General features: G+C 35.1%; 1 protein-coding gene across 3 annotated transcripts in view; it reads right to left on the reverse strand.

Annotated features, from left to right (window-relative positions):
- The window catches only part of FAM3C (FAM3 metabolism regulating signaling molecule C), a 54,111-nt gene that overhangs the window by 12,355 nt on the left and 25,160 nt on the right, over window positions 1-16,596 (reverse strand). For all 3 annotated transcript variants that reach the window (XM_088018324.1, XM_028104935.2, XM_028104936.2), the window contains exons 4-8: window positions 14,798-14,827; window positions 13,546-13,669; window positions 4,055-4,113; window positions 2,879-2,929; window positions 747-831 (exon numbers count right to left, since the gene is read on the reverse strand). In XM_088018324.1, coding sequence (XP_087874450.1) covers window positions 747-831; window positions 2,879-2,929; window positions 4,055-4,113; window positions 13,546-13,669; window positions 14,798-14,827 — 349 coding nt within the window. The remainder of the gene's footprint in view (window positions 1-746; window positions 832-2,878; window positions 2,930-4,054; window positions 4,114-13,545; window positions 13,670-14,797; window positions 14,828-16,596) is intronic.

The following is a 16,596-nucleotide window of genomic DNA, read 5'->3' on the forward strand; positions in this document are numbered from 1 at the left end:
TATGAGGCAGACATGAACAATTTTGTTACCAAAACTATTTAATGTTATGGGAAAATATCGACCACATAAATAAATCAAAAGAAATGCTATAAATACTAGCATTCCCAATGTTTAAGATGAAGAAAATATGTGTATCAAGAAAACTAGATATGGAAACTAAATTATCAGTGGTCATCACTGAATAGATGAACTGTAACTTGTTTTTTCTTTGTGCTTTTCTGTATTTTACAAATTTTAAAACATGCAATTTTAAGAAAAAAGTTATAAATTACGATGTGTTAAACATTATGAAAAACATATCACACCTATTCTTTCACAGTTAACTCCACTTCTAGGAACTTACCCTAAGAACATAATCAAATGTGCAAAATCATTTACGGAAAAAGATGTTTATCAAAATGTTATTTATAATACAATAAATCTGGCAATAATAGGGAAATTTTAAATAAAGGTGGGGACATATGATCAACTGTTGGTAGGCCATGAAAAATGCTACTGAAGAATATTAATGTTAGAGAAAACAATTTAAGGTTGTTAAAAACAGCATAACAAACTTGAGGTATGTGGATCGAATTTTATGACAATATACGTATGAGAAATACACAGAAAGAAACAAATAAAATGTTAATAGTGTTTATCTGGAATTTGATTACTTTGCTCCATTTTATAAATTTTTTCACTGAAAATGTATTGCTTTATAATTAATTATAGTACCAAAAATAATATAAATTTTTAGGTTTACATACTTGGTTGCTCCATCATCATATGTTCCCATTAAGACTATTGTTCCATCTTGTATGGACTTCAGAAACTCAATAAATGGGGCCACATCTGAAGAAAAAGAAAGGATTGATGGGTTTTGGGGTTTTTCAGTGACTAAGAAGCCATCGTGATAACCACTTAAAAATTAATATTAACTAAAATATAAAGTATTTGCAAATCAATAATTCCAAATGTAGAATAACCAAAAGGGAGACAAAGCTTATGAACAGGTTAAAAATGAACTTTGTCCTTTAATAGGACCCCACCATCAACTTAGAATTTCCCAATCCTGATTTATCCTATGTGTCTTCTGTACTGATATTCCAGGGGCTAAATGAAAAAAACCATAGCAAAGTTGTATTAAAGCATGACTGACAATTTGAAGAAAGAAACCTGATGGGGATGGGGGAGGAGGGCAGAAGAAAAGCTCATGGATTCTCAGAGCATATGTAAAATTGTTTGTATGGGTACTTATCTAAGGGAAGGATACAGAGCTTCTATCTAATTCATAAAAGGTTCTGTAATTTCTTAAAAAATCATCTAAATATATACACGCGCGCGCACACACACACACACACACACACACACACACACGAACAGACACGCATACATACATACACTCTGATTTAAGGGATCCTCTGGGCACATCTAATTCCTGTAAACTAGGGGAAGGAAAGAAGGTTATATCTAATTTTGGCAAATACCACGGTCATTACCTGCTTCGTCTAGTGCACCAAGATACACGAAAACTTAAAGATAAACCACTTCAGTGACGACACACTGGCATGCCAGAGCTAGATCACATACTACCGACTGTTCTACGTCTTGAACTCTCCAATGTCAGGTCTCCATGTAGTCCCCAAGTCTAAAACTGCTTCAGAACTGGGTCGCTTCAAATTTACCCAGTTTCTTTCCACAGCAAAAATTCCAAAGATGTCCTCTAACTGAATTCTATTTTATAATAATAGCATTTTCAACTCTGAGAAAATGTAACAGAGCAGCTAACAAATCATTTCCTTTTAAATGCACAGATGGAAGTCAACTGCAACTATTTCTTCACTTGAAGAGACTTTTTGGTGTAATTAATCTACCTGTGATGAAGCAACAGAGCTTCTGGTCAAGCAGCTGATTTCAACGAAGGTTTTGCAAGAGTGTTTCCAGGTAGTTAAGTGTTGGTAAAGCCAATCATGCCATTAGAATCTAAAACTGATGGCAGCATCTTAAATTTATACCATTTTGACAGCTATGAAAAGTCCTCCTAATCTCATTCAAAAAATAAATAAAACACTGCATCTCATTACAAGCTGAAGAAGTATTAGAAGAGCTGAATGGTCTGAAAACTTAACATAAATTCCAAGAAGACTACCAGTTATTGGCTTCTAGGGAATATATAAAGGGGTTGGAAACAGGGAGGTACAAGGGCACAGCCTCATGCTGAGAAATATACTGAACCAACAACTTAGAAAAGAATCAAAAGATAAATCAGTGTTGGCCTTACATCAGATTTGAGGAAGAAATTTCTTTCGGGCACACTCTTGTTCAAGATGCTAGGTCCTTGCTTCTGTATGTGGGTAACTGACCCCTTACACCTGTTCCTTGAGGAACTTCCACATTAGGAAGATACCTGTGAACTGCTCTAAGTGCAATGAACTAAAAAGGAAATGCCTTCTCTCAAATATTCATCTACTTCAATAGTAATCCTAATTATAATTTACTTTTGAGAGTAACAAATCATATGCAAAAAATGTCAATTAAGTTAAAAATGCTTAAATTGCTTATGCCCTTCTCCAAATTACTTATTCTTTTTAAAAAATTTCAGTCAGAGACTTAAAGGATCCAAGGCTTTCAATTACTTGTCCTGCAGAAAACAGGACTCAGATTTTTAAAATCTCAATTTTGATATTATTGCTCTGAATCACACACACAATTTCCATAAAAAAAAAGCAAAGTATATGCAATATGACCTAATACTTCACTATAGCTGGATGTTTAGTGAGAAGAGAAAATGAACTAACACAAATATACCATCAATCTCTCATTAATGGGCTATATTATATTGAGGAAGCCTAAGAAGTCAGTGTTAGCAACAGAACAGTTACGTGTTATTCACACTTACCTCCTCCCCACATGTCAAAATATTTGGTGTCTAATACTTCTCCTGTTTTTCCTGAAAGAGATGGAATTCATGTCAGATTATGCAACTAAATATACACTGTATAAGAGATCTTATCCAGTGATGGGTTTGGATTCCTTAGCAGAGAAAGAATTATTTTGAGAAAGACTTAAAATCTGAACTCAATGCATCTGAATTATATTTCTAAGAATAACTTTTGAATAAATTAAAATTCTGGACTTTCTCACAAATCTTATAAGCCAAGGAGCAGCAAACTGAAGTTTACAGCTGAGTGTAGACCGCTCAACCTCAGTTAGGTTTCATCCTTGTGTGTTACCATCTTCCCTTATTTAAGAATTAGCAAAAAATATGTAAACCTTTTACAAAAAGATGACTTGCGTTTTCTACCATTAAAGCCATCTTTTAAAATTTTTTCAGATTTCCCTCTTAAAATGTATCTTTTTTGCTATCAAATACATATAGAAACTTTTATGTAAGAAAATAAAGTAAAAATGCAGAAACTTATCTTTTGTTGTGAAAGAAATAAAAAATATTTTCCTATACTACCAACTGGGTAAGGTGGCCGTGGTCCCTAATCGCCCTATACAGCCTTAGAGGATTACTGTATCAGAAGGAAAAGACAATCATGCAGTCAGGCCTTACTTCATGGGCTCATATTTTCAGATCTGATTTTGCAAGAACACTTGAGACCTAGGATTCGATGAACTTATTTTCACCAATGAACTTATGTGACAAATGTGGACAATACCAAAAAGTTACAATTAATTCTTACTCTTCATCCCTCTCCCCACCCCTTAGTCCATCACCCTTTGTCATTTACAAATCCTCATGTGTCACTCTATCTTCACACTGTTAGAATCCAACACCTTCAGAATTCATCAATTTAATGTTAGGTTGGTTTTAGCCTGACAACCCCATGGGAAACTCTCCACACACTGCACAGCAAGTAGGATGCTTCCAAGAAAGCATGCTCTCACACTTAGACACCAAGTCGCCACGTATAGTTGGTTTTTAGGAGGATGTGAGGAAGTTGGGAAGAGGGCTTTAGTGTCAAGTGAAGCACTTTCTAACTTGATCCCTTGACAACAGAGGGCATTTTACTTTGGGCCACATGAATATCCATTTACCACATCTGTAAGGTAAAATAATTATTCTTACCATTTACTAAGGCAACATTGATCCCTCTTCCAACATTATTCTTAACACCACTCATTAAACTGAAGGAGAAAAGTCAAGACAAATTTAGAATTAGATACTGTACATAAACATGTATCAGAGAAATAAAACCATGCCAAAAAAAAAAAAAGTTGGGGATATTATATATACACACAATTGTTTAAGAACTGCAGTGGAGATTAAAAGATCTCTACTACATCAGAGAAGACAGTCTAATATTAAATAATTTTTAAGCAATGTCCTTAAGTAAGCTTTCACAAATCGATATATTAAAAAGCATCAGGACCCAACTAGTAGACTATTTTTTGCTACTCTGTGTCAGGTTATGAAATACCATTTTAGAAAATCCTTAAAACATGTGGACAGTAAACACATATTTTGCACCATTCTCAAAGGATCAAACAATCGATAATCTCTTTTCTACTTTTTTGCAATATCCATGTGACATGAAACAGAAACAAGATGCTTTTATCATCTGAAAGCAAGAAGAGGTTTTCACCTACTTCACCTAATTGTGAACATTCTCTTAGTGATTATCAATGTAAAATTTCTCTATACCCAGAAGAAGGAATCTTGCATTCATTTAATTACTGCATCTAACCACAGTCACTTGTATTGTCACATCTGAGGTAATCAACATCCAGGGGCAGCTCACAGACCATATGATTCTGTGAAACAGAAGGGATGAGTGGAACATTTGCTTGTATCTGTTCCGTTTGCTGAATTAGAATTAATAACTAGAATTGTACGTATCTGTAGTCTAAAAATTCAAGGTAATAGTAATACTGCCATTGGTGTGCTATTCAATGATTAACAACTGGTTTGAGGTTGATGGAGAGGGAGAAGGATGCATATATGGGAATATACACACAGACACACACGTCCATATATGGGACATCTATACCTACACAGGCAGGTGCCTAAGTTTATTATAAACTTTACTAAAATATAAAGGATTTTGTAGCACACAATTTCACAAATAATAAAAGCTATAATATTTCATTATGCATTCCACAGAGCCAACTAATTCTAAGAGTATGTTGCTTTTCACAGAACTTAGATCTGTAGCTAAAGTATGGTTGTAAGTGATGGATGAATGCTGTTCTAACACAAACGTTGGATGACATTTCATTTAAAGAGTAAGACACCTCTTCATATAGCTGTTGGCCATTTGTATTCCTCTTTTGAGAAATGTCTACTTAGGCCTTTTACTCATTTTTTAATCAGGTTATTTGGTTTCTTGCTAGTGAGTGGTAGGAGTTCCTTACATATTTTGGATGCTAATCTATCAGATACAGGGTTTGCAAGTTTTTTTCCCATTCAGTAGATTGACTTTCCATTCTCTTGTCTCCTTTTCTGTGCAAAAGCTTTCTAGTTTGATGTAATCTCATTTGTCTACTTTTGCTTTTGTTGCCTAGGTTTTTGGTGTCTTATTAAAAAAATTCATTGCCCAGACCAATGTCATAAAAGCTTTTTTCCCTAGATTTTCTTCTAACAGTTTTTTGGTTTCAGATCAAGAAACTGATTTTAAATATAATGATATAGGTAGGTAAAAAGTAAAAGAGTAGAAAGAGAAAAATCACGTGAACTTTAATCAGAAGAACACAGGATTACCACTCAATAATAAAGAATCCAATTTAAAAATGGGCAGGGTTTGAATAGACATTTCTCCGAAGAGGATACACAAATGGTCAACAAGCAAATGAAAAGATGTTAAATATCATTAACCATCAGGGAAATGCAAAATGAAATCACAGTGAGATACCACTCACCACCCACTAGGATGGCTGTAACCAATAAGTCAGATAATAAGCAGTGTTATGTGGAAAAATTGGAACCCTCATACACTGCTGTTGGAAGGTAAATTGGTGCAGCCACTTCAGAAAATAATCTGGCAGCTCCTCAGATAGTTAAACATAGAATTAACTATATGAACCCAAATCCAGTCCTAAGTATGTATACAAGACAAATGAAAACATGTCCATACAAAACTTATATACAAATGTTTATAGAAACATTATTCCTAATAGCCAAAAAGTGGAAACAAACCAAATGTCCATCAACTGACAAACAAATAAACAAAATGTGATGTATCTATATACAATGGAGGATTATTCTGTCATAAAAAGGAATGAAGTATTGATACATGCTACATGGATGAACCTTGAAAACACTATGCTAAGTGAAGAAGCTGATGACAAAAGAACACCTACATATTATATAATTCCTTCTATATGATAATGTCCAAAATAGGTACGTCTATAGAGACAGAAAGTAAAACATGGTTACTTAGGGCCGGTTAGGGGGCAGGGGAGAAGGGAGTGTAATGGGATGGGGATGGGGTAGAAGGGCAACACAGCTAAAGGACACAATTTCTTTCCGAGGTATAAAAATGTTCTAAAACTGACTGTAGAGATGGTTGCACATATCTGTGGATATACTAAAAACCCTGACTGTATACTTTAAATGAGTGAATTGTATGGCATGTGAATTATATCTCAATAAAGATGTTTGAACAAAAGAAAGTAGGAGTGGCTATACTAACACCAATTAAATAGACTCCAGAGCAAAGAAAATTACCAAAGAGGGAGATTACATAATGATCGAAAGGTCACGTCAGCAAGACAGAGTAAACTTAAATGTGTATATATCAAGCAACTGAGGTACAAACTATGTGAATCAAAACCAGACAGAACTGACAGAAACAAAAAATTTACAATCACAGCTGGTTACGTCAAAGCCCTCTCTCAACAACTGATTGACAGAAAATTACCAAATGTATGGAAGAACTCAACAACAGCATTAACCAACAGGGTCGAATTGACATTTAATGAACATTCTACCCAACAAGAGCAGAATACACATTCTTTTCAAGTGTCCATGGTGCATATACTAAAGGTAGACCATAACATGAGTCACAAAATAAACCTCAACATTTTTAAAAGAATTGAAATCACACCAAGTGTATTCTTCAACCACAATGAAATCAGTAACAGAAAGATAATGGGAAAATTTCCAAACGCTTGGAAGCTAAACAACATACTTCTCAATAATCCATGGGTCAAAGAGGAAAGTCTGAAGGGAAATTAAAAAACACATTGAAATGAATGAAAATATAACTTATTAAAATTTGTGAGGCATAGCTACCAGAGCACCGAGAGAGGGATTTCTAACACTAAGTACTTAAATTCAAAAAGAAACTAAAAGGAATCCCATAAACCTAAAGTAAGCAGAAGGAAAGCAATTAACAACAGCAGAAATCAATGAAACAAAAAGCTTGTTCATTAAAAAGGTCAATAAAATTAACAAACCTTTAGTAAGACTGACAGAAAAAAAGACACAGATCACCAATATCAAAAGTGAAATGGGATATCACTATAGACCCTGCAGACATCAAAAGGATAAAGGACTACTATGAAAGATTTACCCATGTAAATTGGACAACTCAGATTAATTAGGCCAATTCCTCAAGAACTACAAATTAACACAATTCATCCATTATGAAACCGATCATTTAAATAATCCTGTAACTATTAAAGATATTGAATTCATAAGTTTATAAACTCACCTCACTGGAAAATCTCCAAGCCTAGACAGTTTCACTGGAGACTTCTACCAAATGTTTAAAAAAAAGAATTAACACTACTTCTACACAAACTCTTTCAGAAAACAGAATACCTCCAAATTTATTTTATAAAGCCAGTATTAAAATACCAAAACCAGAGTAAGACATCACAAGAAAACTACAAACCAATATGCTTCATTAGTATACAGGCAAAAATTCTCCTTAACAAAACATTAGTAAACAGAATTCAGCCTTGTATTAAAAAAATCATAAACCATGACCAAGTCAGGTTTAGCCTATGGATACACAGATGTTTTAATATTTGAATAGTTAATATAATCCACTATATTAACAGATTTAAGAAAAATTACATGAGCATCTCAATACAGAACATGCATTTGACAAAATTCAACACCCATTCAGGATAAAAAGTCCCAGAAAGCTAGTAACAGAGAACTACCTCAACTTGATAAACAACATCTCCAAAAATCTACACCTAACATCATACTGGATGGTGAAAGACAACACTTTTCCTCTAAGATCAGGAACAAGTCAAGGATGTCCATTCTCACCATTACTATTCAACACAGTATTGGAAATCCTAGCCAATGCAATAAGGCAAGAGAAGGAAATAAGGGCACACAAATCAGAAAGGAAAAAATAAAGCTGTCTTTATTTGCAGATGACATGTCTGTCTGTATGGGTAATCCCAAGGAATTTACAAAAACAAAAACAAAACTCCTAGAAGTAATAAATTAATTTAGCAAGGTTATAGAAGATACAAGACCAACACACAAAAATCAGTGTGTCTATATACTAACAATATAAAAACTGAAATTAAAAATACAATGCCCTACAATTGCTCAAAAAAAAATGGGGGCTACTTAGGTATAAATCTAATAAAGCATGCACAGGACTTGTAAGCTGAAACCCACAAAAATGGTAATGGAAGAAAACAAAGAATATATAAAGAGAAATGCCATATTCATCAACTGAATAAAGGCGGCCAATTCTCTCCAAATTAATATACAGATTTCACACAATTCCTAACAAAAATCCCAGGAAGATTTTCTGTAGATAGAGGCAAGTTATCTAAAACGTATATGGTGGGTGCCTGGGTGGCTCAGTTGGTTAAGCGACTGCCTTCGGCTCAGGTCATGATCCTGGAGTCCCGGGATCGAGTCCCACATCGGGCTCCCTGCCCAGCAGGGAGTCTGCTTCTCCCTCTGACCCTCTGACCCTCTTCCCTCTCGTGCTCTCTATCTCTCATTCTCTCTCAAATAAATAAATAAAATCTTAAAAAAAAAAAATAAAAAAAAAACGTATATGGTAAGGCAAAGAAACTAAAGTAGCTGATTTGGGGGGAAAAAAAAGAAGAAGAAAATGGGAGGAATTACTCTACCTTATGTAAAGACTTACTCCATAACTAGTATAATCAAGAGCATGTGGTATTAGTGGACAGATAAATATACAGATCAATGGAATGAGTAGAGAACCCAAAGCCAAGTGGAACCAAAAAATGCACCAGTCAAAATATAGGCAACTTATTTTCCAACAAAAGAGCAAAAGCAATTCAATGGAGGGAGGATAGTCATTCCAACATATGGTGCTGAAGCAACTAGATATTCATAGGCCAAAACTGAACCTCAACCTACATCTCACACTTTATTCAAAAATTAATGTAGAATGGATCATAGATTTAAATGTAAAACATAAAACTATAAAAATTTCACAAAATCATACAGAAGAAAATCTTTGTGAAGCCTATGGCTCCATGAATGATGGTTTTTAGACCTGACACCAATCCATAAACAAAGCACAACCATGAAAAAAAATAAATCAATAAATTGGAACTGGATCATCAAAATTGCAAACTTTGGCACTAGAAAAGATCCTAGTGAAAAGGATGTCTAGACAAGCTATAGGTTGGGAGAAAACAGTCACAAACCATATATCTGACAACAGGATTCATATCCAGAATATATCTCAAAAACTCAAATTGCAATAAAAAAATAATCCAATTACAAAATGGACAAAGACGTGAATAGATATTTCACTGAAGAGGCTGTATGGATGGCAAAACAAACAAACCCCCCCCCATTAAAAGATGTTCAACATCACTAGCAATCAAACTGAGAGATCACCACACATTTGAATAGCTAAAATAAAAAACAGTAACACCACCAAATTCTGACAAGTATACAGGGAAACTGGATCTCTCATATACTGCTGGTAGAAATGTAAAACGATGCAGTCACTCTGAAAAATGTTTGGCAGTTTCTTACAAAATTAAACATACGCTTACCACACAACCTAGAATTCCTGGGGATTTTACTGCAGAAAAATAAAGATGTACATCCACACAAAAACACGTACGTGGTTGCTCATAGCACTTTTATTGGTTAGCACCTAAAAACTGGAAACAACTAAATTGTTTGGTTGAGGACAATAGGTGATGGATAAACTATGGTATATCCATAACAGACTATTACTTAGCAATTAAAAAAAGGTAATTAACATGAACCAGTATTTCAAGAGTATTAGGCTAAGTGAAAAAAGCCAATCTCATATGGTCACATATTTTATGATTCTATTTCTATAACATTCTCAAATTTCAAAATGACAGAAATGATAAACAGATGAGTGGTTGCCAGGAGTCAGTGATGGTGGGGGTGATGATATCAGGGTGGTATAAAAGAGATCTTTGTGACAATAGAATAATTCTGCATCTTAATTGCTGTATTGGCTACATGTATCTTCTGTATCTACACATGTGATAAAATGACACAGAATGACACACACTGTACCAATGCCAATTTCCTGGTTTTGATACTGTACTCTGATTAGGTAAGATACAATCATGGGGAAACCAGTATAGAATACACAGGATTACTCCATATGATCTTTGCAATTGCCTGTGATTTCTGTAATTATTTCAAAATAAAGAGTTAAAAAAACAACTCTACTTGAAGATCCGTTAAAAAAGAAAAAGGATAAAAATTTGATTTTGAAAAGCTTAGTAGCATTTAACTATATCTACCCGTATGGGTTGCATAACTGCCTTCAAAATCTCACCTTTCATTCTCTAAAATTTACACGTAATAAAGCACAGACGTTTTCCATGTGTGTTCAAGAGTAGTTCTGAAAGATGAGCCATAAGGAAAGCAACTAAACGTGCTGCCCCAAAAGAAGGCAGTTTCGAAATGCATTTGCTCTGCTCCTGCGAGAAATATATAAGTGAACTCCATCATTAATGTTAAGAAGCAACAACAATGATTAACCTGTTACATTAATAATTGTGTATCACGGTGTCTTAATACTTAATAATTAGAGTTTCACAGTGTCTCCATCATGGGGTATGCTGCCCCGTCTATCTCAGAGCAAAGGAATACAGGCAACAAAGAAGCAGTATGGCACAGGTTTCCCACAAGAGGGCAGCAGCTAATCAATTTTTAAAACCTGGCATTCAGGGAAAACCTGTAACTAGCCAATGACAAAACTACTGAAGATTTTTAAATATATAAATTTATAAATATATAAACCAGTCTTACTCACACAAGTGGAAGTGTTTTCTTTTATCTTTCATGAATATGAAGGTTCCCCTACAACCATTCCACACCTCCAGACAAAAATCTACAGAAAATAAAATCTATAGAAAGATTCTACATCTTTGCACATGGCTTTGTTTAAAATACCTACTTTATGTTTTAAATACCACATCTTAAAATGATTAGTTTAGAGCAGGGTTTAACAAACTATAGTCCATGGGACAAATCTAGCCAACTGCCTGTGGTTTTTGTTTTTGTTTTTTTTCGGGGGGGGGGGTATTATTTTTGAGCTTAGAATGGTTTTTATTATGGTTACACTTTAAATGTTTATATAAGTACTTATACACTTTCCTTGATTTTTACCTCTTGACCCTTACAGTCAAAAATACTATCTGGTCCCTTAAGGTAAAGTAAATGAATAAATCCATCGAAACAGTTTGCTATATATTCCTATACCAAACATTGAGATTATAATAAAAGGAGAAGTATTATCCTAATATCAACTTCATATAAACTGAAATCAAATGAGTATATGCCTAAAATAAAAGTTGTATCTTGAACGTAAGTAAATTCTAATGGGTTCTCTAATGCAAAATAAAAAGAAGCTACAATTCCTGTATTGTGTGACTCCTGGTGTTTATACCCAGGATTTTCTATCCCAAGCTAATGAGAAGTTTGAAATCCATGTTAATCTCCACAATATAGCTGATGCATCTAATCTGTCCTTAAAACCATAATAACCACCACCCTAATCTTAATATTGTCTTTTGTCTATATTGAGGTTTCTCAAACTCAGTCTATGAGGACGTTATGGCCCCAATAACTCGTGGAAAGGCCGTCCTGCCACGCTGGGGGGATGTGTCAGAGCACCCCAGTCTTTACAAGTGGAGCCACTATAGCCAAAACATTGCAAAATGCCTACAGACCTTGGCAAATGTCCCCTGGGGAGCAAAATCATCCCCACTGAGAAGCACTGATCTGGACTAGTCGTCTCCAAAATGAGTGTGCATGTACTCAGGGCATGTGCAGGAAAATATTAAAATTTCTACTTACATATTTTTAGCATCTATTTATAGATTTAGTGAATGCACATGAAAAAAGCTGTCACCACTGTGGAGGGGGGCAGTGAGAGCCTTGGCAGCAACTGGCAATGGCCTTCCAGTTGTTCTCTCTATTCCACTTCCCAAATCATTTTATACATCAGATAATTTTTTCAACATAAATCAAATCATGACATGCCAGAATCTGAAAACCTTCGATGACTCAAACACTCAGAAAAGATCTCATCTTCTTACCTGCACGGCCTTTAAGTTCCTACTGGCCTGGCCCTTCTTCCTCAATCTCATCTCACTCACCCCCATTGCCCTGCATCACACCCTGCTGCTGTGCACAGCTCATCTGTCTGACTGTCCGGGGAAGAGCAGATTAAAAGCAACCAACTAAAGGAAGGGCTTGTGATTTCAGACACCAACTTCACATACAAGTGATAGTCGACCCTAAGGCAGGAGACTAAAAACTTAAAAACTGTACTTGGTTGAGCATCTCAGTACAGAAAACCATTCCACTTAGTGGCAAACAGTTCTGTATCACAACAGAGGGAGGTTATTACTGGATTATTTCACACTTCAACAGGCACTCAGACATTTAAAACAAAGGATGTTTGTGAGACAGAGCATTCGTTATCTAGGGTGGTGCTGTCAAATGGGACTTTCTGCAATGATGGAAATGCTCTGTGTTCAGCTAGGTAGGCACAAGCCATGGGTAGCTACTGAGCACTTGAGATGTGGCTAGTGTGACTGAGGAACTGAACTTTTAATTTTAATTCATTTAAATGAATTTACTTTTCCCTGATTACTTAAGAATCAAAATTAAATCATCACGTGTCTATGGCTACCAGGTGGGAAAGCCCATGTCTAGAGGATTCAGAGAGGAAATCCCTCGTCTTTACATGAAGCTGAATAAATGCTATGTTCTTATGTCACTCTAATAGGAAATTTCAGAATTTTTTTTAAAGGTTTCTTTTATTTATTTGACAGAGACACAGCTAGAGAGAGAACACAAGCAGGGGAAGTGGGAGAGGGGGAAGCAGGCTCCCTGCACAGCAGGAAGCCCAATGCGGGGCTCGATCCCAGGACCCTGGGATCATGACCCGAGCCGAAGGCAGAAGCTTAACCAACTGAGCTACCCAGGCGCCCCAAAATTTCAGAATTTTAAACACGTGGGAGAAAAAATTCTGTAATGATAACTGAAATCACTTTTTAAAACATGCCCAATACATTTTCAAAAGATTCATTAAACTCAGGTTCAATTTGCTGTAATTTAATAGCACACCATATACTTCCAAACTGATAAATACTTACACATTGTCTTCCAGACAGATTTTGGGTCCCACCACATTGGCTGCTCCACTTGCCATTTTAAAAGCAAAATGCTTCTCAGGGCAAGCTTTTGAGATTCCACATTTGTATCTGGGGGGTTTTGTAGCTTTGGGGAGAAATGTTTTTAAAAAAGTATTAGTAGACTCTATAATCAGTTTGTTTCATATCTTAAACCAGAAAGAGCATTATGTAAAAACACCAAGATATATGTATCTTAAAATACATACAAAACAAAAAACAGAACTTCCTAGGAAACAAGCTAATAACTGACATAAATGAATCAAGTAATTGATCTTGATGAAGGTAAATATATTTGATTATTTTTTTATTTTTCTAAAGTTTTTAATTTAGCAAACAAACACTATTACATTAGTTCTAGGTGTATAACAGAGATTCAACAACTCTACATGTTATTACGCTAAGCTCACAAGTGTAGCTACCATCTGTCACCATACAACACTATCAAAATACAACTGATTATATTTTTTACACTATAGCTTTTATTCCTCTGACTTGTTAATTTTAAACGTGGAGTTTATTTCTCCTACTCCCTTTCACCCATTTTTGCCCATCCCCTAACCATCTCCCTTCTAATTATTTTTAAATTTTTTTTAAAATTCAGGATGGGGAGGGGCACCTGGGTGGCACAGTCGGTTAAGCGACAGACTCTTGGTTTCAGTTCAGATCACGATCTCAGAGTCGTGAGACTGAGCCCCGCGTGGGGCTCTGTGCTCAGCCCGGAGTCTGCTTAAGATTCTCTCTCCCTCTCCCTCTGCCCCTACTGCTCGTGCTCGCTCTCTTTCTCTTTCTCTCTCTAAAATAAATAAATACATCTTTTTTAAAAAATTCAGGATAGGGGAGGTTTTGAATTGCTACTTTACATTTCTAGTCCATATATGCACAATACATCATTAACTCTAGAACGAGTAAAAAGCCTAACACATCACTGACACTGAATATCTGCTCGCATTCTAGTTCTAACAAGGAATTCTTCTTTCACACATTTTCTGCACTTATACTACTGACACTAAAAACACTAATAAAATATCCATTATGAATACCAATATATACCAAGAATATTAAGCTGTCCAGTCAAATAGCATCCTTATAACTTAAACAGTTCTAACTCAATTTTGCTCAAGTTGAAATCTCTCCATTGTTTGATTTTAAGTGCTCATATGCCTAAGATAAAACAGAATAAACTGTGTGCAAAATATTGACATGAAATACTTACAACGCGCAGCAGTGTCCAATGCTGACCTTGCTAGGAAAAAAAAGAAAAGATTGTCTTTGTTAGAAGGAATAAAGCTATTGTCAAATATCCACTTTTTAAACATATTTGGAACTAACAGACTTATAAAATAAAAAAAAAACAATATCGCTCTTGAGAAAAAGCGTGAAAGTAACTTTAGGCGACAAAACTCACTACAAACAATTATGCAGAGGAATTATGGACGGTAGTATTTTATTACTGATAGAACATTTTATTCTTTCTTTATATTTTATTTTTATTTCTAGTTATAATTTAAATCCCAATCAGAAAGATACTCTACAAACTTAATTTCTTTTTAAATTTATTTTTCAATTTTTTCCAGCTTTCTTAAGACATAATCAACACATAACATTCTGTAAGTTTAGGTGTACAATATGTTGACTTGATACATCTATAAATTGCAAAATGATAACCAGCATAGTATTAGCTACCACCTCCATCCCATCACATAGTTACCATTTCTCTTTTTGTGGCAAGAACATTTAAGATCTACTCTCTAATCAACATGCAAGTATATGATACAGTTATTACTGGCTATAATCACCATGTTACCTTAGAGATCCCCAAACTTGTTACTCTTATAACTGGGAGTTTAGACCCTTTGAGCAAAGTCTCCCCCCTACCTTCCTCCCAACCCCTGCTAACCACCATTTTACTGTTTCTCGGGGTTTGTCCTTTTTAGATTTCACACATAACTGATACCATACGCTATTTCAAACTTCCCTTTAAATGACCTTAAATATGCACTTGGTGACTATTACAGTGTTTAAAAAGTTGATCCTGCTGTACACAGAGTTGTGTACACATGCATGTGAAGTCCTGGAGAATATATATAAACTTATCTTGGTGGTTAGGCTAGGAGATTCGGGGGCGGGGAACACAAGAGGGACGGTGGTGGTGAGGAGTTTAGTTTCTCTACAATAGAAATGTATTGGGTGTAATAAACAAAATAAGGTCAATTACTAAGCCTTTTATAATTTACCAGTCCAAGGAAGCCAGAACCTTATGATCAAATCTTAACTTTAATGTAGCAGATCTCAACCTGGCCATCTACACTTAGAGCTTTTTAAAAGCACTAACATCTGATCCCAGTCTAGGGGATCACAGTTCGGATCATCGACAGTACTGTGGGCAGCCACTTCCCCATTTGGCTAATAGGTACGCGGTGTCACAAATATTTGTCAGCTGTTTGACTATAAATAGTCACTGGGTTTTTAGTTCTGTACTATTTTAGATAATTGAGAATTTCCTGTAAGTCCAGAACTCAAACTGGAAACAGAAAGTTAAAGCTGAAAAATAATATGTAAATGTTTAAAAAGAGAAAAATGACCAAGTAAAATGAAGGCTCATTAACTCTATAAAACACTCAAAATATTACATGCCACTGAAGTCATAAAAGCAATGGAGTAACATAGAGAAAGTCTAATGCATGAAATAAAGCAAAAAATCAAGCCTTATCTCTAAGTACGAAACATATTCATGGATAAGGACAAAGACTTGAAGGAAAAAAACAAGACCACTTAGTAAATTAGAGTGCTGGGACTACTGGGCTCATTCTTTCAGTTTCCTTAATTATGGCATAAAAATAAGGGAAACATCAATTCTAGAGATCATCTGGGCCAAAGCTCTCACTTTTGTAAACAAGAAAATGAAAGCCCAGAGAGTGATTAGCAGCATCAACACTAGGTATTCTCAACTTCACTTTGCCCTGAACAAACGCATATCATCAGACTCAGGTGTTAAGATATTTACAGAAAAAC

This window comes from Eumetopias jubatus, unplaced genomic scaffold (genome assembly GCF_037043125.1).
Source record: "Eumetopias jubatus isolate StellerSeaLion01/CBP00866 unplaced genomic scaffold, mEumJub1_p1.0 scaffold_14, whole genome shotgun sequence".
Classification (NCBI taxonomy): Eukaryota; Metazoa; Chordata; class Mammalia; order Carnivora; family Otariidae; genus Eumetopias; species Eumetopias jubatus.